The sequence below is a fragment of the Semicossyphus pulcher genome, unplaced genomic scaffold, assembly GCF_022749685.1.
Source record: "Semicossyphus pulcher isolate SPU_LCO1_2020_fin unplaced genomic scaffold, fSemPul1.0.p SCAF_10, whole genome shotgun sequence".
In the NCBI taxonomy this organism is placed as follows: domain Eukaryota; kingdom Metazoa; phylum Chordata; class Actinopteri; order Labriformes; family Labridae; genus Semicossyphus; species Semicossyphus pulcher.
This window is the reverse complement of record NW_027211604.1, coordinates 11,744,217-11,760,094: the sequence shown is the minus strand read 5'-3', so window position 1 is coordinate 11,760,094 and position 15,878 is coordinate 11,744,217. Positions and strand designations below refer to the sequence as shown.

Genomic DNA, 15,878 nt, shown 5'->3' with positions numbered 1-15,878 from the left:
AACCTCTTTATCATGAGTGAGCAGTAGAGTCTCTCCCACTGACGACACTTCACCTTCCCCCCTTTACACTGCGTCCGACTCATAGTCATATACGAGTGTTGTCTGCCGGCTCTTGCTGACATTAACAGGATATGCCTTTCAAATATCATGGCCTTTGGGACTGGGTCAGAGGAACTATTTATAGCAGGGCAGGACTTCATGATAGTTTGGCTGGCTGTGGTGATAACTGAAAATAGAGATGGTTTAAACAGCTCGGCTGCAGCTGATTTTCGTGTCGGTTATTGCTGCAGGCTGCTGAACAGATGTGGTCCGCACAGAGTCTGGATCACTGGTTCATTACTTGCAGTCCTTGTGCTAATACAGTAGGATGGAAGTGAGTCATTGGCCTTAAAAAGCAGCAGAAGTCCTGCGACTGTAAGTGCAGAACAATGATGCACTTGTGCAGAAATGTAATGTCACCCTATAATATAATAATGAAAAGATTTTGCAGTGCTTTGCTTTTTAGTTGCAGCAAAAGACATTAAAATAGCGTTAGCATCTGCTAGCTGAGGCACTGCTGCCAACTATGAAAAGGTAAACAAGTTAGCCACTGTAGCTGCCAGAAATTACCACCAGCAGCAGCATGTTTCCTTCACAATCAGGCCGATCTTTACACACTGCAGTGGAGTAATTATATCATTAAAAAGTAACTAAAAAAAGCTTTGATGTCTTATAATTATTTAATGCTAATAAAACTGGATCTGTAAAATTGATCGTAGGTTGCCAGCTTTGCAAAAGTCCCATCCTACCTTTAAAAATCGATCATTTATGATGTACCGATGAAGTTATGAACCTGACAGTCTTACACATATTGCCACATATTCATGCATCACATAATTAAAAAGGTTACACCCTCCATCCTTATCATACGCCCCACCCTTCCCCTAATATGCACAACCTGCTCCACCCTCCACTGAATATTAATAGTCGTGCCTTTAAAGTGCTGAAACTGAGCCTGTGCTGTGGGCGCCTCTCTCGCAGTGTGTCCAGTCCCGGTGGTGTGTGTTCCTGACTGTTTACATCCTCCCATAGCCGCTTCTTTCTCCTCGTGCCACCATGTCGAAGCCGCTGTCCGACCACGATAGAAAGAAACAGATTTCAGTGCGCGGCCTGGCCGGCATTGAAAACGTTGCAGAACTGAAGCAGAACTTCAACAGACATCTGCACTTCACGCTGGTCAAGGACAGAAATGTGGCCACCAGGAGGGATTACTACTTTGCCCTGGCTAACACTGTGAGGGACCACTTGATTGGCAGGTGGATCAGAACCCAGCAGCACTACTACGAGAAAGACCCCAAAGTAAGTCCAAGACACAAGAGATACAATAATGTATTCTATCAATGTATTGATGAACTCTTTAGTATACTTTTTAAACTTATAATAATACATACAGTACCATCACAGTCAGCAGGGGGATACTGATCGCTGTATGTGGTCCACAAGCTTGTGCATACGTGACTCAAAATCTGCTGCATTGCAAACTTACATGTCCACTACTATACACAATGGACAGTGCATCATTAGCATTCTGCGCCATGACCTGTATCTTACACCGTTTAATGGTATAACTCTTCTCTTTCTGCACCTTCAACACATTGGAAACAAACTCTTTCCATAAGGTGAAGGTCTTTGTATTCCTCAGCTGCACTCCCAGCAGCCTGATGTCACTGTAATGCCAAGTCCTGACATTTAAACTTCAGCGGGCTCTTCTTAGCACTCTGTTGGTATGCTGCCTGTCTTATAGTGTGTTGAAACATTAAACCTCCCCATGACCTTCTGTTCCCATCCTGTCTGACCATAAAGCGCACAGCCTCTACTTGTGTCACCTGAGCGCATGCCTCCAAGGACATGCGAGTTCATGTATAAGACACATAGTCAGAAAACAAGTTACATCTGAGTCTCTGCAGCGTTATTAACCGACAGCTACAGAAAGAACAACAGGAAGCCGGTGTCACGATTGCAAGCGGCGCCGCGTTATTGCCTGGAAATGTCACACAAATCTGCGCCTAATTACAATCGAGGGCTCAGAATCAGAGTAAAACTCAGCCACCGATTGCTTTTACTGAGCAGGGAAAATGTTACATTCAAAATCATTAATAAGTCGAGTGAATAAAGAGTGTTTTTCTCCCCTTTTTCTCCGCACACCTCGGCTTACTCTGCAGGGTCACTGATCTGCAACTGAAGTGCTGAAACCTGAATGTGTTAATCTCAGGAGGCAGATATTTTACCCTCACATTAAGCCAGTTTCCAGGAACTACTTTATCGTGTTGTTCATGTTAATGTGCTGCAAACGCCAATAAGAAACCATTTTCTAAGCTCACTGCATCGCCTGTTCTAGAGCTCTAGACTGAAAGGTCAAAGGTCAATGCCTCAAAGTTATGTACAGAAACAACATCAGCGCTCAGTCTGGAGTTTGATGCATGTAAGATCACTTACTGCGAATGTATCGGCACAACAATATTTTTTGCATTTCTCATGCTAATTAGTAGATCCGCGTAATGAGCCGAAACAAGGACTGAAGTCGGATGAGATGTGCAACATACAATCATATATAATTCACGAGATTCTGTTAGCTTCTGTCTGTCATAGTCATTATTATTTCTCTGAACCACCTCTCCTATGTATCATCCACACTTGAACCCTACAATGAAAGGGTATCACGCTCAGGCTGACCTTTACAGCGACCTCTACAGGAGCTATTTTTGCCCGGACGAAAATGTTTGGTGTTGCGTAACACCCAAAGCAATCTGTCCCCCAGTCCCTCTCCTCCCCTCCGCCTGGGTCTGCCCATGCATGTCGGAGCAGAAAAAAACAACTAAATGGCAAAGGCTAAACACAGGCTCAGGTGGCACATGTCTGAGCACCCCCGACCAGGACGCTAAATCATGAAACCTGAAGATTTGTTTGACAGTGTGTGGGGGGTGTTTTTGGGACACTGGGCGTTCAAACTTTCTGTAACTCTACTCACACAATGGCATTAAAAATACCCCTCGCCGGCTTAATAAGATATTAATAAGCTTGATATTATATCTCCTTCTCTTCTCACTGTAGCGTGTGTACTACATCTCCCTGGAGTTCTACATGGGCCGCACCCTCCAGAACACCATGGTGAACCTCGCACTGGAGAACGCCTGCGACGAGGCCACCTATCAGGTGAGAAGAAGACGCCTCACCTAACACTCCTTTAAACTTCTACTTCGTACTTCATGTCGTGTTCTGTTGTCGTCTGTAGTTGGGTCTGGACATGGAGGAGTTGGAGGACATGGAGGAAGATGCTGGTTTGGGAAATGGAGGCCTTGGCCGCCTTGCCGGTGAGCCTCTTTTCACCCTTCATATCTAATAAAGTCAATGTCCTATAAATCCCTGTTGGCTGATTTAAATAATACATCATGTTACATAAGAGCTCGTCAAAGGTTTCTCTGCTCTGTCTGGTTTTCAGCCTGCTTCCTGGACTCCATGGCCTCCCTGGGCCTGGCTGCGTACGGTTACGGCATTCGTTATGAATTTGGTATCTTCAATCAGAAAATCGTCAACGGCTGGCAGGTTAAGATTGATCCACTTCCTTCCTTTATGCTCTTAAAATGTCAACACTCCTGTTTCAGCGCTGCAGGAGCGTCTGCATGCTTATTTTTTCACCTTGAATCACCCGCTGGAAGAGTTTCCTTTATCATTTCCCTGATGTTCCTTGTCATTGTCTGCGTATGGCTCAGTTTAGAAGCCACTCAGCGGCGTAATGAGAGCTTTTCTTTCCCCATATAAATGTATGTCATTACCCAGGTTGAGGAGGCAGATGATTGGCTGAGATACGGCAACCCTTGGGAGAAGGCGCGTCCTGAGTACATGCGTCCTGTGCACTTCTACGGCAGGACCGAGCATCACCCCGATGGAGTCAAATGGGTTGACACTCAGGTAAAAACACGTGCACAAAATTATTACAATGAGAAAATATCTATGTTTTTCAAACGTCTCTTCCTGTGTTGGTGATGGCAGGTAGTGCTGGCTCTGCCATACGACACCCCCATCCCTGGCTACAGAAACAACGTTGTCAACACAATGAGGCTGTGGTCTGCCAAGGCTCCCTGCGAGTTTAACCTTAAAGACTGTACGTGTCCAGCAGAGGTCAAACATCTTCAGTCATGCACCAGCTGTCAAATAAGAATGCATTAAGGAGTTTTTTCTTGTCTTTACAGTCAATGTTGGTGGCTACATTCAGGCTGTGTTGGACAGAAACTTGGCTGAGAACATCTCCCGTGTGCTGTATCCCAACGACAATGTAAGAAATGATGAATATATTACCTTTAAATCCAGCTGTGTGGATATAAAGGCCACGCATCTGTAAACTTGGATTAGAGGAAATAGCTGCAGGTGGATTAGTATAGGAGCTATGTGCTGGACTATATGGCTCCTGTAGGGCCTGAGGGCTTATCTTTACTCCTCTAAGAGACGGATTTCCATAACTTGGACCCGAGCCGGTGTCCTTTGTCTTAAGCTGGAGCCACCGTGTGCTCCTTCAGCTTCCTCTAAAGCTCTTTTATAGCTGACGTGAGGACTGACCACCGTGTGCAACTCCCTGAAGGCTCAAGAAGGAGGATTTGGAAGATAACCATCGAGCTCAGGCCATTACTCATGTCAGGTGTGGTAATTTATGTCTCTGCGAGTGAGAGCAGAAGCTGTGGAGGACCAGATATTCCAGCTCTGTTTGAATTCAGTTCAGTCAGTTTTACACTGCTGGTCTTTGTAGCTGTGTATTACCAGTAGCGGCGCCAGGGACTTATCATTTGGCAGCTATGGGGGAATGAAATGTTTATAGCTGGTGATGATTTTTTTAACAAATAAATACAAATAATGCTGCTAAAGAAAACCAAAATTATCCTGAGTACATAGTTTAAATGCATGTCAGTAAATGTACAACGCAGGTACTATTAATTCCTTAAATTACTATTGAACAAAAGTAGTGTATACAAAAAGTAACAACCTCAAACAATCACAATCCAAATCAAAGTCACCACAAAAAGCATCTTCAGCAAAATTGACCGGTACGAAACAGCACTACACAACTCCTGCTAGCTAGCAGCTGTAGCTAACGTTAGCTCGAAGAACACCACACAGGACAGAAGAAGCTAACTGTCATTAGTACAATGCTAACTGTTTGACAGTCCTCTTCTTCACCGTCCTTATTATCCTCCATGTTTTGCATTCCAATATCCCTCGCCATGTTAGCATTCTCAATGCTAGAATTAGCATTACGTGGTTGCTGGCAGCACTTATCATCCACTCCGCCTCGATCCTTACCAGTAACAGAATGAAAGCGGGCCACCGTCCGCTGATCAGCACAAACTTATTGTATGTCACTGATTAGAACACTTCTAGTAACTCTTAGACTAAAAACTGTTACGTATGTTACGCATGTTTACGTTATTCCACATATTCAATCTCAGCATAATGCTCAATGAGGAGCAAAGGTCAACGTGTCAACACTTTGTTTATTAAAACTGTTAAGATTTATTTTCTTTAAATATTATACGTATAAGCTAAATTGATGTCTCCATGAGTATATTTTTATTCCATAAATATTTCTTTCAAAAAACAGCCTTTGTAATTACAACTGAAAGAATTGCCTTAATCACATCAGCAGTTATTGCTACCTTTTTGCGACTTACTGTGAAATTCAGCTTTTTTCAGAATTTGAATGGCTCAAAAACTAAGGTCAGCCCCGTGAATATCATAAATGATTGTTTTTTAAAGGGGGCGGCTGTGGCTCAGTGGAAGAGTCGGTCGTCCTTCAATCGTAAGGTTGGAGGTTCGATCCCCAGCTCCCTCAGGCTACATGTCAAAGTGTCCTTGGGCAAGACACTGAACCCCAAATAGCCAACGGGTATGAATGTGATATCTGATTGACAGTTGGGCACTTTACGTAGCAGCCTCTGCCATCAGTGTGTGAATGGGTGAATGGGTGAATGGGTGAATGTGATATGTAGTTTAAAAGCAGCTTTGAGTGGTCACAAAGACTAGAAAAGCGCTGTATAAGTACAGTCCATTTACCATTTACCATTGTTAAAGGAAATGGTATATTTACACAATGTATGCATATCTTTTATTTGCATTGATGTCTGCATATTAAAGAGGGGTGTTTGATGCTGTGCTTTAATGATTAGTTCCTGCAGATGTTAGATATAGAGCTACTGTGCTCCCACCATCTCTCAACATTGCCTCTGGTGATTAATGAAAAGATTGAGGTTTTCTGAGTGGATACCATTCACAGAATGTAAAAGGCTATGTTTAAAGATTAAAAATGTGTGCCATCAGACCAGAAACAGTCAAATATGTGTCTTCATCCGCAGTTCTTTGAAGGGAAGGAGCTCCGTCTGAAGCAGGAATATTTTGTGGTATCTGCCACCCTGCAAGACATCATCCGTCGTTTCAAGGTCTCTAAGTTTGGCTCCAGGGAGATCGCGCGCACAGACTTCAGCAAACTGCCTGACAAGGTGAAGGGAAAAACTCAACAAAATAGTTCCTGTCAGAAATGAAAAGATTTCCTCCTGATGTTCTCCCCGTGCAGTCGTTAAATTGCCTCTGTCATTGTGTTGAACAGGTTGTGGGTGGCTTTCATTGTATTTCATGAGAAATAGCTGAAATGAACCGTCTTCACAAAACAGTTCTAATTCTGTCGTGACATTAATAATGTTGTGCATGTGCAGGTTGCCATCCAGCTGAATGACACTCACCCCGCCATGGCTATTCCTGAGCTGATGAGGGTGCTGGTTGATGAGGAGAAACTGGACTGGGATAAGGTGAGAGCATCACTGGTCGAAGAGTGTTTAAAACATTGTCTCTATTCTTGCTTTTATCATTTTAGCATCGATTTTAGTGAATTAAATAAACTACCGACACAACAAAGAGAAATCGTATGGCATAAAGTGATTATGTAACATGTTTTTAATGACCTGAATTTAATGTATTTCACAATTAAATTCATATGTCTGTATTCTGTCTTGCTGTTGTTGAGGCCTGGGACATCTGTGTGCGCACCTGTGCCTACACCAATCACACCGTCCTTCCCGAAGCTCTGGAGCGCTGGCCAGTCGACCTGTTTGCTCATCTGCTGCCTCGTCACCTGGAAATTGTCTATGAGATCAACCGCCGCCACCTGGAGGTCAGTGCTGCACACTGCAGCATTTTATTACCTCCATCATGTGCTGCTAATAACTGTACATATGGCCCCTCCTCACTATATAAATAGCACACTTGGTCACTGTTCTCAAAGGTTAAGAGTCAACATACTAAATGCCATAGATTAGCTCTCTTTACTTTTATGTGCCTGTTTGAACAAGTTAAGGATAAGATGCATGATAATGCATTCATTTAATGATCTTAGACAGGGATGTCATTTAAATAGGCATCCTTCACAGTAAATGAAATGAAATAAAAACAGTAAACGAGGACAGCGTTTGCCCCTACAGACACACTAACAGACACACAGTAGAATAAAGCCAACCTATTAACCAAAATACCAGAGCAATTATCTCAAAATCTGATGATCCTCCATTTGTTGCCACAAGGCTCCACAGATCACAGGCCACACACAGATCCATCAGTCAAAAATAAGTTACCGAAGTGAAATGAATAAAAACATTGAGTGATGTGACATGTGAGTATAGGAGACAGATCAGTCATGCCAGAAGTGTAGAAGATAAAACAAAGGGAAAAGGCTGAGGTGGAACCAGAAAGCCCAGCGTGAGAGACAGAGAGACTCCGTGAAAGGCCACTCCTGTACGCTTTTTAGAAGCCCAGCCCCGATGGGCAGGTACGAGCAGACCGCCCTTGTGGTGCCACCCACCAGCTCAAGTCCCAGTATCTGTAAAAGAGGCAGCAGGGACATTGAATGCTGTGATGTAAAAGTCAAACAACAAGATGGTATTCGTTTGCTTTTAAATGCAACTTCTGTCAGAATGAAGTTACGCTGGCCCCTGTTTAATGGGCTGCAGCTTGAGCAGACCTGCATATTAATACACTGAGTTTCATTTATCTATGCGTGTAGTGATTAAAACTGGGCTGCTGCTACTTTTATAATTTTGTTATGGAATTTCTGTGTAGACCAACATTAAAGACGGGGTGTGCTTTTCTAATCCCACACAACTTTTGTCAAATTCAGAGAATATATCCTCAGTAACATATACTCCAGATGTCTTTTCTCTCACTCTGTAAATGTGCGACAGATATGCTTGCAAAGACACGCTGTTGTTGTGAGATAGGAGAGCTTTAAATATCTGTCTGACACTGGTGTGCGGACTCTGGGAAGCCATCATGTTCTCTCTGCATGTCACTTTACAGCAGCAACTGTAGCCACAGCTAGCTCACCAACAACCTAGCTAATGTTAGTAGCTCTTCTTGCTGTGTTTTAGTTGGTTTTAGCTTTGCATAGTATTTGACCATACAACATTTGCAAAGTGTAGAATCATACATCTAAACTTCCACATGTATGATCATAGACATAAGAGAAGATACGATTGAAGAAGATCGATCCTGAAGGAAATTCTAGTGCCAGATTGCTCAAAAGTTACACTACAAAATACGAGTTATATAAAATAACAACTCAAATGTAAGTGAATTATAAAATAGAAAGTGCATAAGGGATAAGAGTCATATTTGCAGTGATAAAAGAGAGTAATAAAAATCTTATATTGCACAAGATGACTGTAAAGATAGCACAAGATATAAAATGGAAATGTAGCTGATAATTATGAAAAGCTATATCGCACAAGATAGTAAAAGTTAAAGTAAGTAACACATGGTTCTAATAAAGAGGGGCCGTATTGCACATGACAACGCACCCTGTAAGTATAAATATAGCGCCTAATATTAAAAACTGTTTTTGCACATGATATCAGAAGTTGTATTTGAGACATCTGTGCACCAGAAGGCAAAAGAAAAATACATATGTTCATGTTCTTTCTGCAGAGAGTTGCAGCTAAGTTTCCTGGTGATTATGACCGTATGCGCCGCATGTCTCTCATTGAGGAGGGCGGACAGAAGAGGATCAACATGGCTCATATGTGCATTGTGGGTTCTCATGCTGTCAACGGCGTGGCCCAGATCCACTCGGACATCCTCAAAGCCACCGTGTACGTCCTTAAACACCAATTAGCCTGTTAAAGTGTATAAATCACAGTTAACAATCCAAATATAGCGACTATAAAGTATGTGTAGCAGTGTCTGTTTCATAAATCAGATACATGTGATGTTTCTGTCTGCAGTTTCAAGGACTTCTACGAAATGGAGCCACATAAATTCCAAAACAAGACCAACGGTATCACTCCCCGCCGCTGGCTGGTTATGTGCAACCCTGGGCTGGCCGAGGTCATCGCCGAGGTCAGCAAACACACAAACACACTTCACACTTATTGAAAGCTGAAAATCCCTTTGACTTTTTTCTCATTTTCTATTAATAGAGAATCGGTGAGGACTTCATCCGTGACCTGGACCAGCTGCGCGGTCTCACCCGGTACGTGGACGACGAGGCTTTCATCCGCGATGTCGCCAAAGTGAAGCAGGTAAAGTCATTAATGATATATTTTATCTCAAATTTGCAGTTAATGTGTCAATTTGGAATGAACATTATCGTGATTACGATAAGACATACTTGTGAAAAGATACTCGAGCTTTACTATAGCTCTGTGCTGCTCGACAGCACAAAGCCCTGAGGAGAGGTGTCAGATATTTGTACAGCAGTCTGCACCCTTTTATGACACACTGTAAAGAGCTGCTGCCTGATTGTGTTCTCAGTATGTACCATTGAACATAAATCCAACATGCAGAGCTGTTTGTTCCTTTGTGATCAATGTTAAAACCTCCACTTACCGCTTTTCCTTCAGCCTCTGCACCTGCAGTCAGCAGCATGTAATCATGTCAAGGAGCCTGTTTCTTTGACACTTGGGACATGCTGTTTTTGTTCTTAATCCTGGGTCTCTTTCTGCTTTTGTAGAATTGTTGAACTTGCTTTATGTAATAACAGAAAATGTGTTGTTGATGTAGGAAAACAAGTTGAAGTTTGCTGTGCACTTGGAGGAGCACTACAAGGTAAAAATCAACCCCAACTCCATGTTTGACATTCAAGTCAAGAGAATCCACGAGTACAAGAGACAGCTGCTCAACTGTCTGCACATCATAACCTACTACAACCGTGAGTATGCCTTTCAAATCTTCTGCTCTAAGTTTTTTAAGGTGCTTTCAGGGCACGGATATAAACATCTCATTCCTTAATCTTCCCAAAGGCATCAAGAAGGAGCCGAACAAGCAGTGGACTCCAAGAACTGTCATGATTGGAGGAAAGGTTTGTAGTTTACCAACATGAAACTCGTCTTTAAAACTCGGTCTCAAAACGTAAAGTCTCTAAGTGCTCTTTTCTCACACAGGCTGCTCCTGGATACCACACCGCTAAGATGATTATCCGTATGATCACAGCTATTGGAGAGGTGGTCAACAATGATCCCGTGGTCGGCGACCGCCTCAAAGTCATCTTCTTGGAGAACTACAGAGTCACACTGGCAGAGAGAGGTAATTACCACACCATTGCCCTAAGCCTGGGCCTATAGTTTTACTCTGTTCTCATATCCTGTTCTTTCCCTCCTCTGCAGATGTCCCTAGTCAGGACTTTTTTATATGCAGCATAAAACACACACACAAAATGCTTATTAGAGTCATCAACCCTCTACTTGTGTCATCTTTCAGCCATCCCTGCAGCCGACCTGTCAGAGCAGATCTCCACAGCCGGCACTGAGGCCTCTGGCACCGGCAACATGAAGTTCATGCTTAACGGCGCTCTAACCATCGGTACCATGGACGGAGCCAATGTGGAGATGGCTGAGGAGGCCGGCGAGGACAACTTCTTCATCTTCGGCATGAGGGTGGATGACGTTGATGCAATGGACAAGAAAGGGTAAGAAAGAAAGAACCCCAATTCTTCTATGTATGTACTTGACAAGAAAGGGTAGGGAGGAATGGACCCCAATGCGTCTATGTGCTGACAAGAAAGGGTAGGGAGGAATGGACCCCAATTCTTCCCTGTACTTGGCAATAAAGGGTAAGGAAAATGAACCCCAATTACTTCTTGTACTTGACAAAAAATGTTAGGAAGAATGAACCCCAATTCATCCACACTTGAAAAAAAAGGGGTATGGAGGAATGAACCCCAATCGTCCCCGTACTTGACGACAAAGGGTAAAGAGGACTGAACCCCAATCGTCCACATATTTGACAACAAAGGGTAAAGAGGAATGAACCCCAGTCGTCCACGTACATAACAAGAAAGGGTAAAGAGGAATGAACCCCAATCGTCCCCGTACTTGACGACAAAGGGTAAAGAGGACTGAACCCCAGTCGTCCACGTACATAACAAGAAAGGGTAAAGAGGAATGAACCCCAATCGTCTCCGTACTTGACGACAAAGGGTAAAGAGGAATGAACCCCAGTCGTCCACTTACATAACAAGAAAGGGTAAAGAGGAGTGAACCCCAATTTGTTGTTTTACTTCACTAGAAAGGGTAAGGAGGAATGAAACCCAATTTGTCCATATACTCAAAAATAATGAGGAATGAACCTTACTTTGTCTGTTGACTTGACGACCAAGGGTTAGGAGGAATTCATCCCAATCAGTCAAAACATTGTATTGACAGCTTCACATTTTCTCCCCTGAACATATTTTGTTCTTTAGTCAATAAAGTTAATCTTTTGATGATTTCTCTTAACCAAATATTTTTCTATTTAAATAAGTTGATACACAACTTTAAGTCACAAAATATTTGTCAGCATGCTCACAAATAATTTGCCCTTGACATAATCACACTGAGGCCCTCCTCTTGGGTAATGTTCAAATCAAATTATGGACTTCCTGAATAATTTTGTAAAATAATACAATAGCTTTTCACTCTCACACAGAGGTTTTGGTAATGATCACATTCAGACCTTTGTGATTAGTCGTCCCATGCTGACGTGTTCCACACTTAAAAGGTGTGTCCTTGGGGAACAGGCTGCTACTTCTGAATAAGCACTGATTACTGCTCTTTCATTAATGGGTTGGTTCCTACAGCAACAGGCGTGTGCTTCTGTTTTTCCTGAATGTGTGTATTATTTATTTTGGGCCCTGCTTAGATACCACGCTGAAGAGTACTACAAACGCCTGCCTGAGCTGAAACAGGCTATTGACCAGATTGCCGGAGGCTTCTTTAGCCCAAAGCAGCCTGACCTGTTTAAAGAAATTGTCAACATGCTGATGCATCATGACAGGTAAAGACACATCTAACATTAGCAGCCTGAGGCGCACGCCTGCATACACACATACAAATAAGAACGTGTATAAACCTGAACTCTGGTGCCCAAGAAGAAAAGAAAAACAACTTACAGTGTTTTGCATGCTCAGGAACATACAGTACTCAACCCACATTAACATATATGTCTGTTGTAGGCGGCTTTTTCCTTGAGTTAATTGCTTTCTCTGATGCACAGATTTAAGGTCTTTGCCGACTTTGAAGACTATATTAAATGCCAAGAGAAAGTCAACGCTCTCTACAAGGTATGTTAATTAAAAGGAAAAGGTTCAATACACTTAAAAGTCTTTTAAGCATTGATCACCATTAATTAAAGTAGACTCAGCGCTAATAATAGTATTAATTTCTAATGTTTTTACTCGCTTGTCAATCATTTTCCAACCAGAACCCCAAGGAATGGACCAAGATGGTGATCTACAACATTGCCGGATGTGGAAAGTTCTCCAGTGATCGCACCATTTCCCAGTATGCTCGTGAGATCTGGGGCATGGAGCCCACACTCGAGAAACTCCCCGCCCCTGATGACAAGTAAAAAACTTTCGGTGAACACGCCAATTGTTCCTCATTTGTCACAACACAAACTCCTCAGGAGCATGGTAGATACTGCGTCCGGTAAAAGCCCCCACAAACCTGCGTCTATAGGGATTAGCTTTAGAAGCTCCCAGCGTGTTACACAAAGTCTTGGACTGCCTAAGTTGACACTTTTCATACCTGCATCTCCACAATATCCAGGTTACAGAGTATTGTAATAAAACTGTTGTTGTCATCAAGGACGCAAGAAAGAAAGGCTATTTACAGAAGCTGCTGTAAAGTCGACTAAAGAGCACTGTGGTGGGCTTTTTGAAGATATTTTTTTATTCACAATATAAACTCTTGTATTTCCACTCAGACCCATTCTGAATAAAATTTGTTTTAAAAAACAGCTCTTGTTTTCCTGATGTTTTGCTCAAAATCCAGTACAGTATTGGCAGTACAGAAATACAACTACCTACAAAGGACGGGAACGCACGATCGTTTTTAGTTCAGCTGCAAAACAAGAATTCAAAAACTATTAGAAAGAAATTCAGCAGAAACTTCAACTGAAAACTGAGATTCATAAATACTTAAACAATGCCGCATGAATAATACATCTTAAAGCACACTACACTTAATCTGCTTCTTTCTTAAATATTCACCAGCATTTTTTGCAAATCAATGTCACTTTTAATTCCCTAATTGCATAACAAACCTCCATTCATACCCATTCCACTGACTCACTAAGGCATGTTAATGAACAGCAGCTATATCTGCCCTAGAAAAGAAATGGGATGTAAGTGTATTTCTAAGGTGAGTCCTTAACCATATTTGGAAGGTCATTTTTGGCCAGTACCGGTTAATGATGATGTCATCAGCGGGGTGGAAAAGCCCAGATTGGGTAACAACATGTCAAAAGTTTAAACCGTAAAACACATTCTTGCACAAAGCCTTAAAGTGTGCTCTGTAATTTCAGGAAACATGACGTCAGGGCAGATACGAACATCTACATGTTTTGGTCCAATGTGTGGGTTGCAGTTCAGAGAAGGAAGGAAGAACTTTTGAGAGCACTTACTGTATTACAAACTAAAGCAAGCATCACTAAAAGCTGCTAAGAGAAGAAGCATTTACTGCTTTGGCAATCTCATTAACACTTACTCTGCTTTCAGATGATTGAGGTGTGTAAAAGTGACACACGATTCCTCTTTGGTGTTGATTTTGCACATTAGTATGCAACACAAGACTTTTCTTAATATCCTACAAGCAAATGAGTTGTGCAGTTTGTTAAAAGGGTTTTTTTTTGGTTGTATTTATGATCAAATTAAGGAAAATTTGTAGAATTTAATCTGCAATCAGACACGGAATAACTCAAGCCTACCTGAGGTGTAGTCTCATACATTTATTTCATGTGAGCTTCATGTACAGAACAATCTAATTGCAGGTTTCTATGAGCCTCAGGGAGAGACAAACTTATCTCTGTATGTCAGTTACAGATTCTGACATCATATCAGCTGAGAAATATTGAGTTAAAAATCCAGAAATATTTGTAAAGGATGACAAATTGTTTTTTAGGATCCAAGTGTGACGCTTTAAATAGAGTACGTAGAGCAGAGGTAAGTGGGGCAATGAAATCCAAAACAAACAAGAGGGATAAGAGTGCTGATAAGGCTGTGGCCCCGCAGCCCCCTGCATGACTACAAATAAAGAGAAGTCAGGAAGTGGGACACTTTACAATTCACTTCTTTGATGACAAAGGGCCTCCCCTAAAATACTGATTTTAAAAATAAAGATAAGTAGCTAGCTCATCCTTCCCTTTCTACAAACTGGATATTTAATAATTCAACAAAATAAAGAAATGTATTATTTCACCAAATACAGAGATATTTTATCTTAAATACACCAAAGATGTTGACTTTTATGTAGCTTTTCTGGAGACTCTAATAAACAAGCTATTAGAAACTCCAGTAAGATAAATAATAACAAATTTATTAGAGATTTAAAGAGGTAGTGCTGCATAAAAACTACAAACTAAAAACACATGTCACAGATATAGAACCATTGTATTATGTATGTTATACAATGTGATGGAGGCTCTGAGAGCATGAATAGAAATGATGTGTCTCTGTGGTGGAATCAAGCGGCATCCGCCAGTGTTAAAGAAAATGAAGCCAATGCGTTTAGTGCAACAAACTGCAGTTCCTCGAGTGTCCACTTGAGGCAGGCTCCAGAAGCCAAGAAATAACATTACGGCAGATGGGAGAATGGGGAAATGAACATGTTTACAGCCTGGTACAAAAAACAGTATCGTTATAAAAAGCTAATTTTGCTATTCAAGATATCTGTACAAGGGTTAATTTTTACATAACTCAGACGTTTTAATAATATCAAGCTTTAAATCATAGGGGGCGGGTCACTTGAGTGACAGGTGGACACTGTAGGCTGTCTGCTAGACGTGAACACAACCACACAGTCAGTGAACTTTACTTCGCTGTGTTTGTGTAGTTGGAGCCTTTGGGGGATTTTTTCATGCACAAATCGGACAAATACTCTACGGCTTACTTTGTGATTCATGGAACTATCTGTCCGTGCAAGAAGATGGTGCCATAGCTTGATTCGTGAGTTAAAGTCCAGTATTATTGTACTGATATATTTGCACTATAGAAATCACTTATATTTTATCAAATGAAACTTTTAGTTAAGTTAATGATTGCAAACACTGAAGAAACAACGGACTGGGAGTGGACTCTGTTGTGTATTTTAATTTCTTACAAGCATCCTAAAGTCTTTGCTCTCTTTGGAAAAAGATGCATCTCATGAGAATAATGTCTAACTTTTGGAAAAAATGAAAAACTGTTCTCGGTGCTGGACGTAAGGTGTCACGGTGTGAAATGTTCACCTGTGTTTGTAACTATTAACAGGACAAGATAACATAGCAAGAGGACTTGTGTAATGTGTAACTGTTGTCAGCGTTTAACTAAGGCTTTATTGTCGCAATAAAAATAA

At 41.7% G+C, this 15,878-nt stretch overlaps 1 protein-coding gene across 1 annotated transcript; it reads left to right on the top strand.

Moving 5' to 3' along the window:
* The first annotated feature begins 1,014 nt into the window (after nt 1-1,014).
* Nucleotides 1,015-12,984, top strand: pygma (phosphorylase, glycogen, muscle A). Its single transcript, XM_069668814.1, has 20 exons — nt 1,015-1,338; nt 3,091-3,192; nt 3,272-3,350; nt 3,479-3,582; nt 3,817-3,948; nt 4,030-4,141; nt 4,230-4,312; nt 6,381-6,524; nt 6,738-6,830; nt 7,046-7,192; nt 8,998-9,161; nt 9,294-9,408; nt 9,489-9,590; nt 10,072-10,219; nt 10,311-10,369; nt 10,452-10,593; nt 10,768-10,975; nt 12,187-12,321; nt 12,541-12,607; nt 12,748-12,984. The coding sequence occupies exons 1-20, from the start codon at nt 1,096-1,098 to the stop codon at nt 12,892-12,894; spliced, it is 2,526 nt and encodes an 841-aa protein (XP_069524915.1). The 5' UTR covers nt 1,015-1,095; the 3' UTR covers nt 12,895-12,984.
* Nucleotides 12,985-15,878: the final 2,894 nt, after the last annotated feature.